This window comes from Neoarius graeffei, chromosome 1 (genome assembly GCF_027579695.1).
Source record: "Neoarius graeffei isolate fNeoGra1 chromosome 1, fNeoGra1.pri, whole genome shotgun sequence".
In the NCBI taxonomy this organism is placed as follows: Eukaryota; Metazoa; Chordata; class Actinopteri; order Siluriformes; family Ariidae; genus Neoarius; species Neoarius graeffei.
In genome coordinates this window covers 114,704,627-114,723,446 of record NC_083569.1, presented here as the reverse complement: position 1 = coordinate 114,723,446, position 18,820 = coordinate 114,704,627, and the positions used below count along the sequence as shown (strand labels likewise).

The 18,820-nt window shown below is 41.4% G+C and overlaps 2 protein-coding genes across 2 annotated transcripts in view; one reads left to right on the top strand and one right to left on the bottom strand.

Moving 5' to 3' along the window:
• LOC132882167 (uncharacterized) overlaps positions 1 to 18,820 on the top strand; it is a 244,013-nt gene that overhangs the window by 213,276 nt on the left and 11,917 nt on the right. The gene's annotated exons all lie outside the window — the stretch shown is intronic.
• The window catches only part of LOC132882146 (obscurin-like), a 181,504-nt gene continuing 176,971 nt past the window's right edge, over positions 14,288 to 18,820 (bottom strand). Inside the window, exons 21-22 of the mRNA XM_060915420.1 lie at positions 14,925 to 15,030; positions 14,288 to 14,694 (exon numbers count right to left, since the gene is read on the bottom strand). Of these exons, the coding sequence (XP_060771403.1) occupies positions 14,648 to 14,694; positions 14,925 to 15,030 (153 nt within the window). The 3' untranslated portion in view covers positions 14,288 to 14,647. The remainder of the gene's footprint in view (positions 14,695 to 14,924; positions 15,031 to 18,820) is intronic.

Sequence of the window (18,820 nt, the reverse complement as noted above, 5' to 3'; positions counted from 1 at the left end):
TTACTGATTTCTGAGGTGGTTTGAAGCAGTAATATTAATGCTACTGATATAGTTACAGTTCATAGTACAAAATGTGAGGGAGATATTAAATTGCTATGTTTATTGCGGCTACCAGATCCAACTAACCAAATGTTCAGAAGCTGCGGTGGGCTAAGCAAGGGAAACAATTGTCTTATGTGCACTGAATGATCCAATGTCCACACGATTACTCCCGTTTCTGTAGTTTATTGCTCTCCATTTCATTTAGACTCCAGTAGTCTTTCCACGTGCAAGTCAGAGCAAAAACATCCAAACAAACAGAAGTTTTAGGTGAGTCCATGCGATGTGCTATGTGCGGTACACAAAAGATAGCCTTACTGTGGAAAATGTGTTATTAGGGATGCATCAATTGTGAAATGCTTGATCAATACTGGTATTTAAAATAATAATTTGACCGATATGAATGTTTGGCTGACACCGGTGTGCATCCCTAGTTGTTAATACTAAAGGTACCTTCACCAGTGAGCACTGCAAATATCAGCAGAGCCATACCATATGGAACATGTAATCTGGCATGTATACTTCCAATTTTTTGTAATATTTGAGTGAGGTAAAGCTTAATGCTACTGTCACAGTAGCTATGCTATTAGTTTTGTTTAATCAGTACTACAGTGTACAAATGTATGCTAGAAGTATATAATACACTTTAATACACACTTTAAAAAGATGCCAGAACAAGTGAACCAAGGAGAGAAAGATGAAGTGAAACCTGGGAAGAGAGAGAGTTTTGACAGAGGAAGAAAAGGAAAAAAGCGGTGAAAGGCCAAGAAATCTTTCACAAGAAAAGCCACAAGCTGAAAGAGAAAGAAAACAGGTAAAAAATGAATGAATAGAAATGATGAGTTGTAGGAATTTAATTCTAAATAGTGATGTTGCCGTGGACTTTGGTGAAATGGTGCTCCACATTACATCTTTTACTGACGGGCACGCTGGCACCGCAGATCAGACACACGCTTGTTTTTGTTGTTAGTTTGCACTTTTTGTTTACAAAGGTCCTAACTGGCAGTTTGTTTTCCCTGTCTGAGCCTAATGTTTAATATCTTTTAAGGGCAATTTTGTTACAGAGACTTAATAATCCATTTTATTTATTGTTTTGGTTGTGTTTGATTTTTATTCAAGTGCAGTTTTTTGTTAAGTCCTTGCCGTAAGCCAGACTACATTAGGCTATTCTTATGTTAACAAGTCCATTTTATTTAGGCCTATTTTTGGTTGTCTTGCAGTTCCTGTGTTAAATGTTCTTTAGAAAGTAAAGTTTATTGATCTTTGAAAGGGTGTATTTGCATTATTATTCCATTATCATTATATTAGTTGAAAATGGTCTTAAAATGTCAATATTATCGGTTATCGCAATAATTTCTTGGTCAATTAATCGTCCAGCAAAATCTGTTATCGTTACAGGCCTATTTGGACCAACAGGAATGGCTGACATGCCCTTGAGCAAGACACCAAACCCCCAACTGCTCCTCAGGCTGCTCTGGGTATGTTGTAAGTCACTATGGATAAGAGCATCTGCAAAATTATTGGAATGTAATTATGAAGTATATTTAACAAGATAAACATGGCCAATGAATAGTCAGAGATAAACAAGTATCTTCATCAACAATCTTGATTTAAATACACACGTAGAGATTGCAAAGATTGAAACGGGGTTCTCCACGAGGGGTTTTAGAGGGGCAGGCCGCCCCCCCCTTTCTGTGATTCCCGCCCCCGTTTAATTTCTGCCACCCCTTTACAAAAGGAAGAGATGTCCCTTTGTTTTCTTTGTGACAGATAGCCTTTCTCTGTTGGAGTACCGGCAATGCGACAACACCCGAGTGTGAAACTCATTTACCAGCAATTAGTTTAGTCAGTCTGACGATTATAGTCTAAGAAAAGCATTTCACACTTCGGCGTTTTTGACACATTGTTCTTGCGCCGGGAGATAACACACCTTTATAATAACGTGTGAATCGACACTAGGGCTGAACGATCTATCGTTTTCGACCGAAAATCGCGATTTCAGACAACACAATTTTGGGATCGTCAAAGCTGCGGTTTTTCTCAGTGCTCCTAAACTGTCCCATGTTTTGTTTCATCAATAAATTGTCCATTTTTTACAGTACAGACAAAAAAAATTACATCACTGTGTTCAAGAAAGCCTTATGGCGCTCAATGTGAAAGAATTTTGTGAATATCTCCTTCCGTTTTCGTGTAAATCCCCGTTGTTTGGAGGGAGCACTCTGAGGAAAAAGTGCGCTTTCTGTGTGCTACTCTGTTTCTGCACTCAGCGCACGGGTGGGGGAGGGGATGCTCGCTCTCTCTCTCTCTCTCTCTCTCTCTCTCTCTCTCTCTCACACACACACACACACACACAGGAGGGAGGGGCTGCCCTCTCTGAGAGACACAGGCTTGTAGCATCAGGGCAAGTCACACATTCACACAGTACAGCTCAGCTCCTGCAATAGCGGCTGCTGTGCGCACTGCATCACTCTCACAATTTCCCACAGGGGAATTGTTGGCTCTAGTTATAATTTATAATGCTTATGTACATTCTTTTACAAAAGTGCAATATTTTGATGCTGCTGAGCCATTGATCAACCTTTTTTTTATGTCTGATATGTTGTAGATGGGAAAAGTAAAAGAAGCAAAAGTTTACTTAAGAAAGATGGCCCTCTCTTTATTTTAAGTTATTATAACTTGTTCCTCAGGCACTCAATGTTAATAAACAGGCCTACATTTGAAATCTGTTGACCTCAGTTTTCATTCTTGCATTAGCTTTATGGAATTCATTGTATTAATTAATTTGCACTGAAGTGTGCAAATTAATTAATACAATGAATTCAAGTGTAAGTGTGTAATGTTTGATGTATGATGTGTTTTATACCAGTCCAATTGATTCCTCTATTCTAAATGATTACTATTTGAGAGTATTTTATGCAAATTTTATGCAAATGGAATATGTAAATTTATGCAAATATGTTTCAAGGTCATCCGATTGACCCCCACCCCCCTATATTTTCAATCCATGGAGAACCCTGTTGAAACACTATTCCAGAGTTTGGGAGCGATGCAACACAAACATTTCCACCAACTAAGCGGCCCTTGAGATTAACCTGCTGGATGGAGTATACTGCTTTTCAAAGAAGGTATACCAAAGTGAAACAACTTTGTAGTCATTGTAGAATTTAAAATCTTGCCAAACTAGATTGAGTAAGAATGGAATAATATGCTCACTTTGTTCTTTTCTCATAAGGACTAGCTGAGGCTTTCTAAAAGAGACAACACCACAGCCAGTTATTTATACTTTATGCAATAATTAAGTCTAGAAGTTACAAGAGTCTTTATACAACAAGGTGACATTAGTTCAAGAAAAGGTTCTGTTCATTGAAGCTTTGACATATTTTTTTAGCCTTTCATTTTGCATAGCTGTGCAGTTAAATCCAGTCAAACATTACTTTTTAGTGCTGCTGTACTGAACAGTCATCCCATTACACCATGTTGGGCAAAATGGTCCCCAGCTGGAGGCAGGCTGCCCCTTTCCATGGCCCAACTGGAAGTCCAGATACTGTACAAGCACCCATACAATGACAAACTTGGCATAAGAGATGGGTAATGAATTGCTCAAATAATATCTGTTCAGCCACCTTCTGTGGTTTCCTGGGGTTGGGCCTCAGAAAACAAATCGCAACTGAATATAGAAAAGCTCTTAGTGCTGCGAGATCAACATATTTCTCCTCCCTAATAGAAGATAACAAAAATAATCCTAGATTCCTATTTAATACTGTAGCAAAATTAACCAGGAATAAGTCCACTATCAACACATGCACACCTGCAGTATGTAGTAGCAACGACTTCATGAATTTTTTTTTTAATGACAAAATTGAGAATATCCGAAAAAAAATTCAAACTACTAATTTAAGGTTAGACAATGAAAGTGACCTTGTAGTTAACAATATAACTGTATCAGATCATCAGTTAGAATGTTTTACTCCCCTAAAAGAAACTGAATTACTTTCATTAATCTCTACATCAAAAGCCTCAACTTGCGTACTAGATCCCTTACCGACACATCTATTCAAACAGATAATGCCTGGAGTAATTGAACCGCTTCTAAAAATAATAAATTATTCTCTTATGATTGGCTATGTACCCAAATCCTTTAAACTAGCAGTTATCAAACCCCTGATTAAAAAACCTGACCTTGATCCCTGTCAGCTGTCCAATTATCGGCCAATATCAAATCTCCCCTTTATCTCCAAGATCCTTGAAAAAGCTGTGGCACAGCAGTTATGCTCATATTTACATAGGAATAACATCCATGAAATGTATCAGTCAGGATTTAGACCTCATCATAGCACAGAGACAGCACTGGTTAAAGTAGTAAATGACCTACTGTTGGCATCTGATCAGGGCTGTGTCTCACTACTTGTGTTGCTTGACCTTAGTGCAGCATTTGATACCATTGATCATTCCATTCTTCTGGATAGACTAGAAAATGTTGTGGGAGTTAAGGGAATGGCCCTCTCCTGGCTCAGGTCTTATCTAACTGATCGTTATCAGTATGTTGATATAAATGGTGATATTTCTAGACATACCGAGGTAAAGTTTGGTGTTCCACAAGGTTCTGTCTTGGGTCCACTGCTTTTTTCTCTATATATGTTACCTCGGGGTGATATTATTCATAAACATTGTATTAGTTTCCACTGTTATGCTGATGACACACAGTTGTATGTCTCTGCAAAACCTGATGAGAGACACCAGCTTAATAAAATTGAGGAATGTGTTAAGGACATTAGACACTGGATGCTTATAAATTTCCTTCTGCTTAACTCTGACAAGACTGAAGTACTTGTGCTAGGACCACATACAGCTAGAAGTAAGTTTTCTGATTACACAGTAACTCTGGATGGCCTTTCTGTTTCTTCACGTGCAGCAGTAAAAGACCTCGGAGTGATTATTGACCCAAGTCTTTCATTCGAAACTCACATTGATAACATCACCCGGATAGTTTTCTTTCATCTCAGAAATATTGCAAAGATAAGAAATTTAATGTCATTGCATGATGCAGAAAAACTAGTCCATGCTTTCATTACCTCCAGGTTGGATTATTGTAATGCCTTACTGTCTGGATGTTCCAATAAGTGCATAAACAAGCTCCAGTTAGTTCAAAATGCCGCAGCAAGAGTCCTTACTAGAACTAGAAAATATGACCACATCACACCTGTCTTATCCACACTGCATTGGCTCCCAATCAAATTTCGTATTGATTATAAAATACTACTATTGACCTTTAAAGCACTAAATGGTCTTGCACCACAGTACCTGAGTGAACTTCTGCTCCTCTATGACCCTCCACGCCTACTTAGATCAAAAGGTGCAGGCTATCTGCTGGTACCTCGTATAGTGAAGGCTATATCAGGGGGCAGAGCCTTTTCTTACAAAGCCCCACTGTTATGGAACAGCCTTCCAAGTAATGTTCGGGAATCAGACACAGTCTCAGCATTTAAGTCTAGGCTGAAAACATATCTGTTTAGTCAAGCCTTTTGTTAATGGTGTTTATGAGGTAAAGGAGTAGATCTGGAGGGTCCTCAGACATAGAGTGTTTTGGTAAACTGGGATGTATGGATGCTGTCAGTCCCCACTCGCTTGCTCACTCGAGTTTGTTGACGGTGTAGTGGCTGGCTGCTTTATGTCCCAGGGCTCCCTCATGCCTGTGTTACCTTCTGGCTCTCTCCTTTTAGTTATGCTGTCATAGTTAGTTGCCGGAGTCCCTGCTTGTACTCGGTGCAATATGTATACTGTTCCTACTTATTCAGGTGACATTGGGCATACCTAACCACCTGTGTTTTCTTTCTCTCCCCCCCACCCCAAATCTGTCCCTCTGAGTTACATGGAGTCAACAGGAAATCTTTTGTTGGAGACGGTGGGGACCTCGACTGGCTATCGTAGCCTGCAGGGAATCGGCCATCAGACATTCTGTCGCATGTCCCAGACCCGGTGAAATGTAACTGAATTGTCTTGGCCAGGCCTAAGGGTCCCATCTGCATCTCATCATTGCTGAGGAGTGTGCTCCCATCACCCAATCAAGCATCCAGCCAGAGCAGGTCATGATATACTTTTTACCATATTAACATGCCATTGTTGTGTGTTATGCCTGATGTAAAGACTCTTGTCTCTGCGAGCCTACCACACAGATTTAATACTTGTCATTTTTAGGGCATACCTAACAACGTGTTTTCTTTCTCTCTCTCTCTTCCCCCCCCCATCTGTCCCTCTGAGTTACATGTTGATCCTGGGATTGAGATGCTGGCCTCTTCTGCCCCTCATACTTGCTTGATCCATCCTGGTGCCCTGTGTCTGGTCGGAGTTTTATCGCCCCACTCCTGTGAAGGATGGCCCCATGAGGACAGTTGAGGGTTATACCTGTTAAAACTGTTAATATTATAGTCAGGCTGTCTGTTGTTGCCCAAATGAGGATGGGTTCCCTTTTGAGTCTGGTTCCTCTCGAGGTTTCTTCCTCATGTCATCTGAGGGAGTTTTTCCTTGCCACCGTCGCCACAGGCTTGCTCATTGGGGATAGATTAGGGATAAAATTAGCTCATGTTTTAAGTCGTTCAAATTCTGTAAAGCTGCTTTGCGACAATGTTTATTGTTAAAAGCGCTGTACAAATAAACTTGATTTGATTTGATTTGATTTGATTTGATTTGATTTGAATAAAGAACCTCTTTGGTCAGGAAAGCTTCTTAGGCAAGTCACACTCTCCTGGGATTTCACCCTAATAAGAGCAAGGAAGCCCATTGATGGGATGCTAGGGCATTAAACCAGGCATGAAAACAGGTCAGGGGTGAAAAAGGTGAGAAGGGTGTGTGAGTGGTGACATGGCCTCTGGTGTTGTTTTGTTTGGGGGGGTCCTCCCCCAGAATAAATATTATAGCCTCCTTACTAAGTATGCTATATTGACATTTGCACAAGGACATACAGTACAAATACAAATTCAAATACATGTAGTTATAGTGAAATTATGCCCTGGGAAAAAAGCGAATAATAGAATGAAGAAAGTGGAGAACACACAAGGAATAGTGATCATTTTTTCCTTTTATTTGCCTGGACCACCAGTGTCTCCATGGCCCGCTTTCGCTGAGTTGCCACATGTTTCAGCCTTGCTCACTTCTGTCCTTCAGCATTCTGTTTCTTGGCCTGCTGAGCACTGCAAGTTGCTTGAGAGCCATACTTGCTCTGCTGCTGCTGCTGCTTTTCCTCCTTCTTCACCCTCTGCTGGTGTTTGTATGTGGCTGCTGCAGAGTTAATGTTCTTGCACAATGTTCTGTCCACTTCCCCAAACTTCATGTCCTCCCTTCTAAAGAGCTGCATAGCTGTCTTCCCCCTGGACATCAGCGTGTACTTGACCGTCTGTATTGCATTAAATGTTTCCACATTCATGTTGCCACTCCTTTGATCACTTACATCATTCATCAGACTAAATGAGGACTCGACTCTAGGTCCATGAAAGATGGAGAGGCAACACTTAACCAGTGCACCCAGGGAGGGGTACTTGTCTGGTTTGTCGAAGACATGACCCCACCACTCCACGATGCTTTCTCCCTCCTTGAAGCTGGGGATAGTCAGGTCAACACTGAACCGCACAAGTTCCCTCTGGATATCCTGGTCTGCTGGCAAGAGGTGCCCCAGCATACCACTCAGCCTGCCAAGATATGGAAGTAAAAAGCTTTCAGTTCATTTTAACCCATTAACACCGGATGCTGCATCGCGCAACATTGCCCCTAGCGCCAGTTGTTGCATAACGCAACATTGCCCCAAATGTCGGTTGCTGCATAACGCAGCATTGTTGATTTGTCATTATTTTCAAGATGCATGCGGCATGTAATGCACAATCATTGGTTCAAATACACGTGGTGGGTGTTTTCGATTTAAGACCATGTGACCAAAAATTTGTGTGATTTGTCGACAATAACGTCAATCAATCAGCCATACTCGCTGTTCTGCACACGTGCGTTTGTTTAGCTATTTGACACCGGCGAAAATGGCTGCGGTTACTGCGGAGACATGCTGTGACAGCGATGGAAGTGATGTGGAGTTGGAGGGGGGTGAACAGATTTTAATTGAGGAAGAGATAGAGGGAGATGTGCCAGAAGACCCCTTAGATAGAGAGCAGGAGTGGGATTTGTTTCGAGAGGATGATGAGGAGGAGGAATTCCAAGGCTTCCAAGTGGACTGGCAGTCAGATGGATTTTGCCCCCCACGTCAACAAAAGTTCACTCGGACACCTGGGCTGAAGGTGCCGATATCTGAAGATGCAAGCCCTTTAGATGTATTTTCGAATATTTTCACTGAGGAAGTTTGGGATATGTTGGTGACACAGACAAATGTATATGCTGATCAGATGCGTGGCCACACACCATCAAACTTAAAGTGGAGCCCCGTCTCAAAACAGGAGATGAAATTGTTCATCGGTCTCTGCATAACTTTTGGGATAATAAAACACCCAACTCGCCGGGATTACTGGAGACAGAGCAAGTGGCTGTATCAGACAAATGTCCCCCGAGTGATGGCACGAGATCGCTTCGACATGATCTGGAGGTAATTATTTATTCTTGCGCTCTCTTCTGACGACTTCTGTGTCTTATTGCGTGGCGTTACCCTTATGAAAAAAAAAACCTCGGCGAATTACTGCAGTATGAAAACTATGAAAACTAGAATTTTTTTAACTAGTGTTACTGCAGTATACAGTATAATTGCATAATGCAAGACATATGATGCAGGTTTTTATTTATTTATTTATTATTATTATTTTGCAATGACGTCTCCATCATGGCCAGTAATGTACCCGAAGTAGTGTTAGAGCCTTCTACTAGGCCTACTACTACTAATAATAATAATAATAATAGTAATAATAATAGTGATTATGCTTTAGTTATAGTATAGTAACAGTATATAGCAATAGTAATAGTAGTATAATAAATAGCAGTATTGGGCAGTAACTTTACTTTATCCTGAATCGTAAAGCAAAACTACATGTCCCAAATACCTAAATGTCCCAAATGTCCAACACTGATAAATAGTAATACAATTATAAATAAATAACTTAAATAACAATACATATGGAATAGATAAATAAATTCATATGCATAGCACAATACACAAAAATAAAAACAATAATGGCCAACACGTGCACGTCATAAGTTTACATGGACACCAAACATCATAAAGAAATCCAGCCAGCAAAAACTTTTTGAATCTTGAATCATGTTTTTTAGATATCTACATCTCCAAGACAACACTGACCCTGCAGTGGACAAATCGGACAGGCTATGGAAACTGCGGTGCTTCTTGGACCTCCTCCTGAACCAATACCAGGCCCTTTATGAAGTTAATGGTATCGTGACCGTGGACGAGTCCATGGTCAAGTACAAAGGGCGGCTGGCGTTCTGGCAGTACCTCCCCATGAAGCCAGTAAAATGGGGAGTGAAGGTATGGGTGATGGCTGAAAGTACAACTGGCTACGTCACCAGCTTTCATGTGTATACTGGGGCCACAGAGGGCAAGGCGGAGATCAACCTGGCGCACCGCATCGTCACCGACCTGGCCAGCCCATACTATAGATCACACCTGTCTGTTTACATGGATAACTTTTACACAAGCGTGCCCTTGCTGGTTTACCTGAAGGCAAGGGGAATTCAGGCTTGTGGGACTGTGCGTGCAAACGGAAGGGGCCTACCGAAGACCAAGGAGCTCAGCAAGCAGGCTGGCATGGCCAGGCATCAGAATCAGGTGGCTCAACAGGATGAGCTGACCTTGTGCGTGTGGCAGGACACCAAGGCAGTGATGGTCCTGTCCAACCACCATGACCCCATGGCTTTGGGGTCAGTGAAAAGGAAGGTCGAGGATCAGCGTCAGGTGGAGGTCGAGGTGCCAGCCTGCCTTGCTGACTACCAACAACATATGAAGGGTATAGACCTGCTCGACCAGATGGTGGGGTACTACCAAATCGATCACAGGTCTTTGAAGTGGTGGAGGAGGCTGTTTTTTTTTTTTTTTTTTTTGTCTGTGGCGTGCTACAATGCATTTGTGGCTGCCAGATCTGCTGGTGGAGATGAATGGAAGTACAGGAAGAGTGGCTACAAAGCCTGGTTGGAGGACTTAACAATGGAGCTGTGCATCCCAGTAACCAAGAGAAGTGCTCCCCACCAGATGCTCCCCACCAGCCTATCTGGAGCTTCAGCTGGGCATGATCTGGCCCAGATCAACAACAAGAGAAAGACCTGCAGGGACTGTGCCAAAAAGCACACTGGCACCAATGTGCGCCCGGGGTCTACACTGATGGGATGCAGGCAGTGCAATATTCCCCTGCACCGCGAGTGCTTCATGCACCATGTTCTACAACAGTAGTGTGTGTGTGTGTGTGTGTGTGTAAGATGGGTGTGTGTGAGGTCAGTGTCAGTCTTTGGAAATTTGTTCCTCCGGTCGTTTCCCCCGGTCATTTCCTCCAGTTCCTCCTCAGGACTTTCACCACCTCTCCTCACTCCTTTCCCACCTTTCTCCCATGACAAAGTGCCTTGTTCCATGTTAGATTAATTAATCTATGTGTTGACATGTTTTTAGATCAATTGATCTGTGTTGATATGTCGTTCTTTATATGAATGAATCATATAACACTTATTTTTACTCATCTGACTGAGATTTGTTTTTTTATAAAAATGTGTTCGTGTTAATGCTGAATGAGCATGATCCAATAAAAACAGAGAATTTTATCTTTTAAATGCAACTTATTTCATGTCTTTATGTGCTTCAGAGGCTGAGATATTAAATTTTTCATAGGCGTTTTCAATTAATTATTTTTATTTCAGAAAACCCTCAGGCAGATGGGGACCTTTTCTAAAAACTGGCTTAGGCATTTGCAGACATTTTTTTGCAGGCGTTTCAGGCGTCAATGGGTTAAATCAAGGCTGAATACTTTCTTCTTTGCTGCTGTCTTTTATTAAATCAAATTTGAGACTTTTAATTTGACTTCTTTCAGCACGGACAGCACTACAAAATGGCGTCTCCACTATACAGTGCCCTATATAGTGAGTAGCAAGCATTTTCAGACACAGGGATTGTCAAAAGGCGCGCACCCTCTTTCGAATGCTGACGTAATCAAGCCGGACGTTTTGTTTGTTTTGATAACAATCAGGAAAGTTTGAAAAAAGTAGGAAATTCAGTCCAATTACTCAATCCAGCTTCTGGTGGTCTGGTCTGCACTCTGACTGATGCGTGCATGCTCTGGCCAGCAGGAGAAGAGGTGCGAAATGATGCTGCTTGCCCTTTGCAGCGAGATGTACTCGTCGCTATGGCGTCAATATCAAAGCAGGAGGAGGAGGCGCAAACTGGCACGAACTGTCTATGGGTGTGTTGGGTTTCTTCACCTCTTGCCCTCAGCTGGAGCGATTACACCATCTCGAGATCAGTCCCCCCGTGTCGCCCAGAGCCGCTCTGGGGTGAGTCGCGAAAAAAGACAGGAACCCCATAAGTTCGCAATCTTTATTCACAAGTCCCCAACAAGGCAAGAAAATACAGGGGATTTTATGTGTCTGTTATCTGTGTGGATGAAGTGACATCACTGCAGATGTGTGTGTGTGTATATGGGGGGAGGGTGTGAGTGAGTGACATCATTTTGATATCTGTGTCTATGCGTGTGTGTATGACATCATTGCATGCTTCAGAGACTGTAGGAAACCTTGGTCTGAGCAGGTCACATCTTAATTACATCACTGTTCTGATGGAATGTTCAGATGTGTGTGTGTGTGAGTGAAGGTGTGACATCACTGAAGACCTTGGCGCTGTGTGTGTAAATCTTGAAACAAACATAATGACACATTTCTGATCAATAAACAAAATGTTCTGATATGATATGATAGCAATGTGCAGACAGAATGGAATTTTTAAACAAAGATACTGGGTCTAGCTGAGACAGAAGGTCTGTCATTTTAAACAAAAATACTGAAGAGGGTCACAGACTAAATCCTTTACAATTAAGAATAAATCCTTACAATTTATCCTTACAAAGGAATAAATCTTTTACAATTCCCCTCTTTGATACTAGAGATTACAACTAGTATCACACCCCGGTATTCTGATCATACATGTGATTACATCAAGAATTAGGATTAGATGTATGAGTTAATCCTTGCTCTTCTTGACGTGTATTGGTGCTCAGAGGGCAGGCATGCCCTATCAGCCCTCGTCCCACCTCACCGGAGCTTAGAGAAACTCAAAACCTCTTAATTTGTCCCAAATACACGCTATTTCCTTCAGAGTAATTTGTTCTAAAACGGTGAGGGAAAATGAAATTAGAGGGCATATCGACCTGCAGAGTAGTGAGAACAGAGTCCTGTAAGAATAGAGCTTCAGAACAGAGGCAAAGGTGGACGTGTAATAATAGTAGAAGGCGGCATCAGATGACAGACATAACTTCCATTCGTGTGCGCTCGTGCAGTCCAGTTAGCAAATTGCCAAAAGATGTTGTCTCGAGGTCCAGCTTGAGCGGGTAACCCTGCTTCGAGCAGCAGTAGAGTGGTCACGAAACTTGTGATGAGGACTTTCACGGTTGTAGTGAGGGTGATTGGTCCCAGACAGGGCGTGAGATCCCCTCTTTGTTCACAACGTCTTGCAGGGAGTAATCTGAGGATTCTCAGTCGGCCAGGGCTGCACAAATGTCACATCAAATCTATGTAGAGCTCAGAGATAGAAAGAGAACAGAGACTGGATAGGGACACGGAGAAAACATTAATAGCAAACTTGTCATTGTAACACAGCTTTGTTATGGAGCCTTCTTCAATCGCGTGGCATGGATCCACTGTGGAAAAAGATCAGTTAAAACAGCAGTACAAGTAATGGCGACTATTTCTGCAGGCCCACTATATCCAGGTTCTCCCAATTGTCCAAATCGTTTAAAAAGTCACACCAGCACCTTGTCTCCCACGTAGAAGGAGTGTGTGGGTGCTGCTGGTGAAGACAATATTGTACTATTGACCTTGGCACAAATTTTATGCAACTTATCTATAAGGGCTGCAGAATACTCATCCATATGTGTTCTCAAATCAGAGGTACCCAGAGACGGAGTTCCCTTCTTCCAGGGGAGAGGGAAAGGTCTTCCAAAAATTATTTCATAGGGGTAGTATCCCCCTAGCCTAGGTCTTGGTGTCATACGAATTTCAGCCAGAGTGGCTGGCAATAAGTCTACCCAATTTTTTGAACCTGTGGCCTGCATGGCCTTAGTTTGTCTTTCAATGTTCGATTAGTATGTTCTATGATAGCAGAGGATTGAGGGTGGTACGGAATGTGAAAACACCAGTTTAGTGAGAGATACTTACAAAGGTCTTGTGTGACTTTTGAGGTAAAAGGGGTACCTTTGTCTGAGTCTATGGCATCTGGAACTCCATAACTATAACTAATTATTATTATTATTATTGATTTCTTATTATTTTATTATTTTATTCTGCTTTTATTGTTTTTTTTTTTACTGTTCAATGTCCTTGGGTACCTTGAAAGGCGCTTATAAATAAAATGTATTCTTATTATTATTATAACTAGGTATTATTTATTTTGCCAGAATACGAGTAACTACCGTCGTGTTCTCTCGAGAACAGGGAAAAGCTTCTACCCATTTAGAGAATTTGTCCACAATCACCAGGAGATATTTAAACGGACAAAATACAGGCAGCAATACGGACAAATTACAACTCAGCTGCTTGAGCCAAGGAGAAAGGAAGAGCGTATACCTCATGCACAATATCAGGCAGTGAACACACAGAGTAACTACAGAGGAAAACACCATCTGAGGGTTTAGAACAAGAACCATCAACAAAGAATACTTCCCCCATCCCTAGAGGGCTGGAGGAGAGATCGGGCCTGATACTAGTAGTATGTATGTATGATTTCAGACAGACAATCAATGTCACCCAGAGTGTCATCCCGAGAATTACGGAGGCGTGCGAGAGCATGACCTACAGTATCAAAAGAGGATGTGGCGCTGTGCAGTCATATGTTGGGTCTGTAAATTTTGCAACACCTGTTTAACTTGATGTGATGAGTGCAAGATCAGTGAGTGAGACAAAACCAATTTTTCCGCATCTAAAACCATCAAAGCACATGCGGAGATGGCCCTTAGACACGCAGGTAAGCCTTGAGCAACAGTGTCTTACGTTTTAGATAAAAACCGCACAAGGACGCACCCCCCCCCCCCCCCCCCCCCCCCCGCTCCTGGGCCAACACCGCAGAGGCTGTGCCTTGGTGTTCACAGGCATAGGAATGGAAGGGCTTGGAGTAGTCGGGTAAACCCAGGGCCGGGGCGGAACAAAGAGCGCTTCTGAGAGAGTGATAAGTGTCCACCATAGCGTCAGTCCAGGTCAAAGGATGTTGCAGTGGATCGTGATGAGAGATTGAAAAACGGAGAATCTTGTCATATAAAGAGCAGTCAGGGATACATTGTCTGCAGTAATTGATAAAGTTCAAACCCCAAATACTTAAGTGTCCATGCAATATTGCAGCTTGGTCCTGGAAACCTTAAAGCCCTCGTGCGCCAGATGTTGGAGCAGGCGTAAGGAGGCGTCTTGGCAGATTTCTGGTGACTCAGCAGATACCAGAAGATTGTCTGCGTACTGCAGGACCACAGAGCCCTGGGGGAGGTCACAGAGTGCGTTATGAATTACGGCTGAGAAAGCAGCAGGATAATCAATAAAACCTTGAAGCAAATGTGTCCAAGTATACTGTCTCCCCCTGTGCATGACAAAGGCAGAACAGAGATCAATAACAGAAAAACAGCAATAATGAGCAGGAACCTGTGACATTACAGAAGAAATGTCAGGTACAATGGGTGCAACAGGGACAATCAATTCATTAATCTTACATAAATCCTGTGTAAAATGCCAGGTGCCATCAGGTTTAGGTACTGGATTGACAGGTGTATTGTACGAGCTGGTACACGGTCTCACCACGCCTTGCTCGAGAAGAGACTGTAGGATGACATCAATAAAGAGAGAGAGGGTACTGCTTAACATAAACAGGATGTAAGCAATAAGTTTAAAGAAAGAAAGGGAGATATAAAACAGGGCAAATTGAAATGACAAACAATTTCACTGAATGTAATTTGAATAAAATTGAATAGCTGATAAGCACTTTTTGTTGGATTCGATATGTGACAGACTCAATACATTTTTAATTCAATTAAAAATAATGGAAATGAGGGGGTTGGTTGCCTTGGACATTGACTTTATGTATATGGAATTTACCTAGTAATATAAAGAGATTATGTTAAATTTATTATTGTGTGAGAAAGTGCCAAAAAATCTGTGGCTGCCCATTGCAGATATCTGTGTGTCCTTGTCTGCTGTGCTTGCATGGATGGTTGTTTTGTTTATATTGTTTATCTGTAACTGGGTCAGTCTGTTTTTCTTAATGGTTAAATAAAGATAAACCCAAGTCTCCAATTTATAAACACCACTGGAAGGACAAAAAATTTTTTTCAACATTCTTCAAGTAAACGTTTGTTAACTTTGTTTCTTGCTGAAAAAATTATGGTTAACTAAACATTAAAGGCCTATCCATTCCATATCCTCTGTGGGTTTTTAAACGCAAAAGTATGGAGGTTTAAAATTCAGCAAACAGTTAATCAGAACATTTCATATCAATAGTTCAAAATTGTTCAAAATTAGGAGGAACATGAATGAACTGAAATGAAGAAAACAAATTTTAGATTTAGCAGATTACACTTACTTATTGACTCATTCCTTCTTCTAACCCGCTTGAAACACACTTCGTAAGCATGCCTCTTAACAGGTGCCATTTTGGGGGTCCTTTTACGTACACACGAATGTACTGTAATATAATGTTGAAGCACAGTACGTATAGACATTACAGTCAGGCAGTCTTGTAGACTGCTCAGGGGTCCTGTTACGAGGACCGTAATGCTCGGAATATCCATTGAGCGAAGCGGCTTTGTTGCTTGCCAAAGTCGTACTTACACATTGACAAATTTTTGAGCGCATTGTACCACATAAAATCAGTCAGTAAGCACAACAAGTAATCATACATAAGGTGCGCTGGATTATAAGGCGCACTGTCAAATTTTGAGAAAATTTAAGGATTTTAAGTGCGGCTTATAGTCCCAAAAATACGGTAATAAGAATGATGAAATTACAGGCCCATTTGTTTGCCATTAAAAACAAGATTGGATAAATTTAACTTTCTAATAATGTTACAAAACATATGCTAGCTTATCTTGAAAATGCTGACTACATTTGTAGATCACCTCACGGACCACTCGTGACTTTACTGGTATCTTTCCAGTTACAAGTTTCGGACTATCGACACACAGTGAATATAAAATAAAATACAGATGACCTACTCACCAAACGCTGAAACTAATTGATTAAGAAGCAGATTTTTCCTCTGACAATTCCATTCTGTATTGAGGGAGGAGGATCTCTCTCTCTCCTTCAGTAACAGTGATGAGATTCACAAACGATTCGGATCTTTTTCGAAACGAAACATAAAAATGACTCGATCGAGCGACTCGATACAGACGCATACGAGTTTGTTCTAAATTCAGTGAAGCTTTCGTTGAGATTATAACGCACACCCATGTCAACCTATACAGAATGTCCGTATTTTATACGGATTTGATTCAATAAACATAGTATACGGGCGTACAAATAGTTATACGGATTCTTTAAAAAAACTTCAATATTTATTTAGAGCTATAATCAATTCCCACGATGATAAGAGAGTACAATTCAGAACATTAGAGTGACACTGTGTTTTTGTCAAACATTGGAGCTTTGTATTCATTCTGAAGGTTTATTGTTATTAATATTGAATAAAAAGTAACTGGGATATATCATTGTTAATTATCACTTTAGGTAAATGATACAATGGTATCGTTTGGTACAAATTTTAGGTAAATTATTTTAATTTGCATCTTATAAGGATTTTATAAGGGAAATAAGGATTTTGGAATTTGGTTATACAGGTTTGATTGACCAAAGGTTGACATGTATGAAACATAGTTCTAACTGTTCATGTCCAGAGTACTGATTTGTTGTTTCATTATTTTGTGCATATCCAGTAATGCCATATATAAATGCTGAAACAATTAAAAAATAAAATATACATTACACAGCTCCTAGATATTGCAAATGCCTGCACAAGGATAAATCAAAACTGAGGCTGGGATTCAATCCAGCCGGCCAGATTGTCTAGAATTTGTGTAGAATGCTAAACCACAGTGATTCATCCAATCCCGTGGGGTTTCCTCGGGGTCTACTCTGAGTACCTTAACACAATTTCCCCCCATGGTGACACGAGAGGATAGTCTCGAGATTAATTATTCTGTGTTAACTCACACAGACGCGCGCGCTCTAATCGTCCCGTGAAACTATTCACGGGGATAAACAAATCGGCCCGTGGCAACTCGCACACGGAGATAACTGGGTTTTCGGATACTACCAACCAGGCGGAAGTCCCTTAAAATACCTTAAGGTTCTTACCTGATTCGGAGTATCCCAGACGAGCCCCCAAAAAACTGTTAGGTTTCTTCACCTCTTGCCCTCAGCCTCAGCCAGAGCAATTACACCATCTCGAGATCAGTCCCCCCGTGTCACCCAGAGCCGCTCTGGGGCGAGTCGCGAAAAAAGACAGGAACCCCATAAGTTCGCAATCTTTATTCACAAGTCCCCAACGAGGCAAGAAAATACAGGGGATTTTATGTGTCTGTTACCTGTGTGGATGAAGCGACATCACTGCAGATGTGTGTGTGTGTGTGTGTGTGTATATATGGGGGTGTGTGAGTGAGTGACATCATTTTGATGTCTCTGTGTGTGTATGACATCATTGCATGCTTCAGAGACTGTAGGGAAACCTTGGTCTGAGCAGGTCACATCTTAATTACATCAGTGTTCTGATGGAATGTTCAGATGTGTGTGTGTGTGTGTGTGTGTGTGTGTGTGTGTGTGTGTGTGTGTGTGTGTGTGTGAGTGAAGGTGTGACATCACTGAAGACCTTGGCGCTGTGTGTGTAAATCTTGAATCAATCATAAACATGACACATTTCTGATCAATAAACAAAATGTTCTGATGATATATGATAGCAATGTGCAGACAGAATGGAATTTTTAAACAAAGATACTGTGTCTAACTGAGACAGAAGGCCTCAGTCATTTTAAACAAAAATACTGAACAGAGGATCACAGACTAAATCCTTTACAATTAAGAATAAATCCTTACAATTTATCCTTACAAAGGAATAAATCTTTTACAGGGTGCGAAGCGACCTCCTTGCCCTTTGGGTCAATATCAAAACCCCCGCCCCCCCCCAATTTTTTTTCTCATCGGATCTACACGATTCACGTAGGTCACCCATTTTGGTTTCAAAACGGCGAATTTCGCCGAAAGGTGAGGGATTTTCATGCATGTTAAACTCTTCAGACTGACTTGATCCATGGCCTGAACTTCTGCTATTTACACACATCTCCAGTAAGAGCCTGATGTTTTGGCTTCTGCAGGTTCATCAGAGCATGGTTGATATGAGCAAGTTCTCAAAATTGCTGGCAGGTTTGGCATTATCCAAGCTTAGACCATAACAATAGCAGTTTAAAGCTAACAGCTGAGCATTTTGGGAAGAAACAGAAGACAGACACAATTAACAGTTTTCCACTGATCTGTTTGATGACCGTCACTTCATCAGCGTGCACAGACTCACAGCTCACTGCAGAGAGAGAAAGGGCTTGCATAAGTATTTTTAGAAATA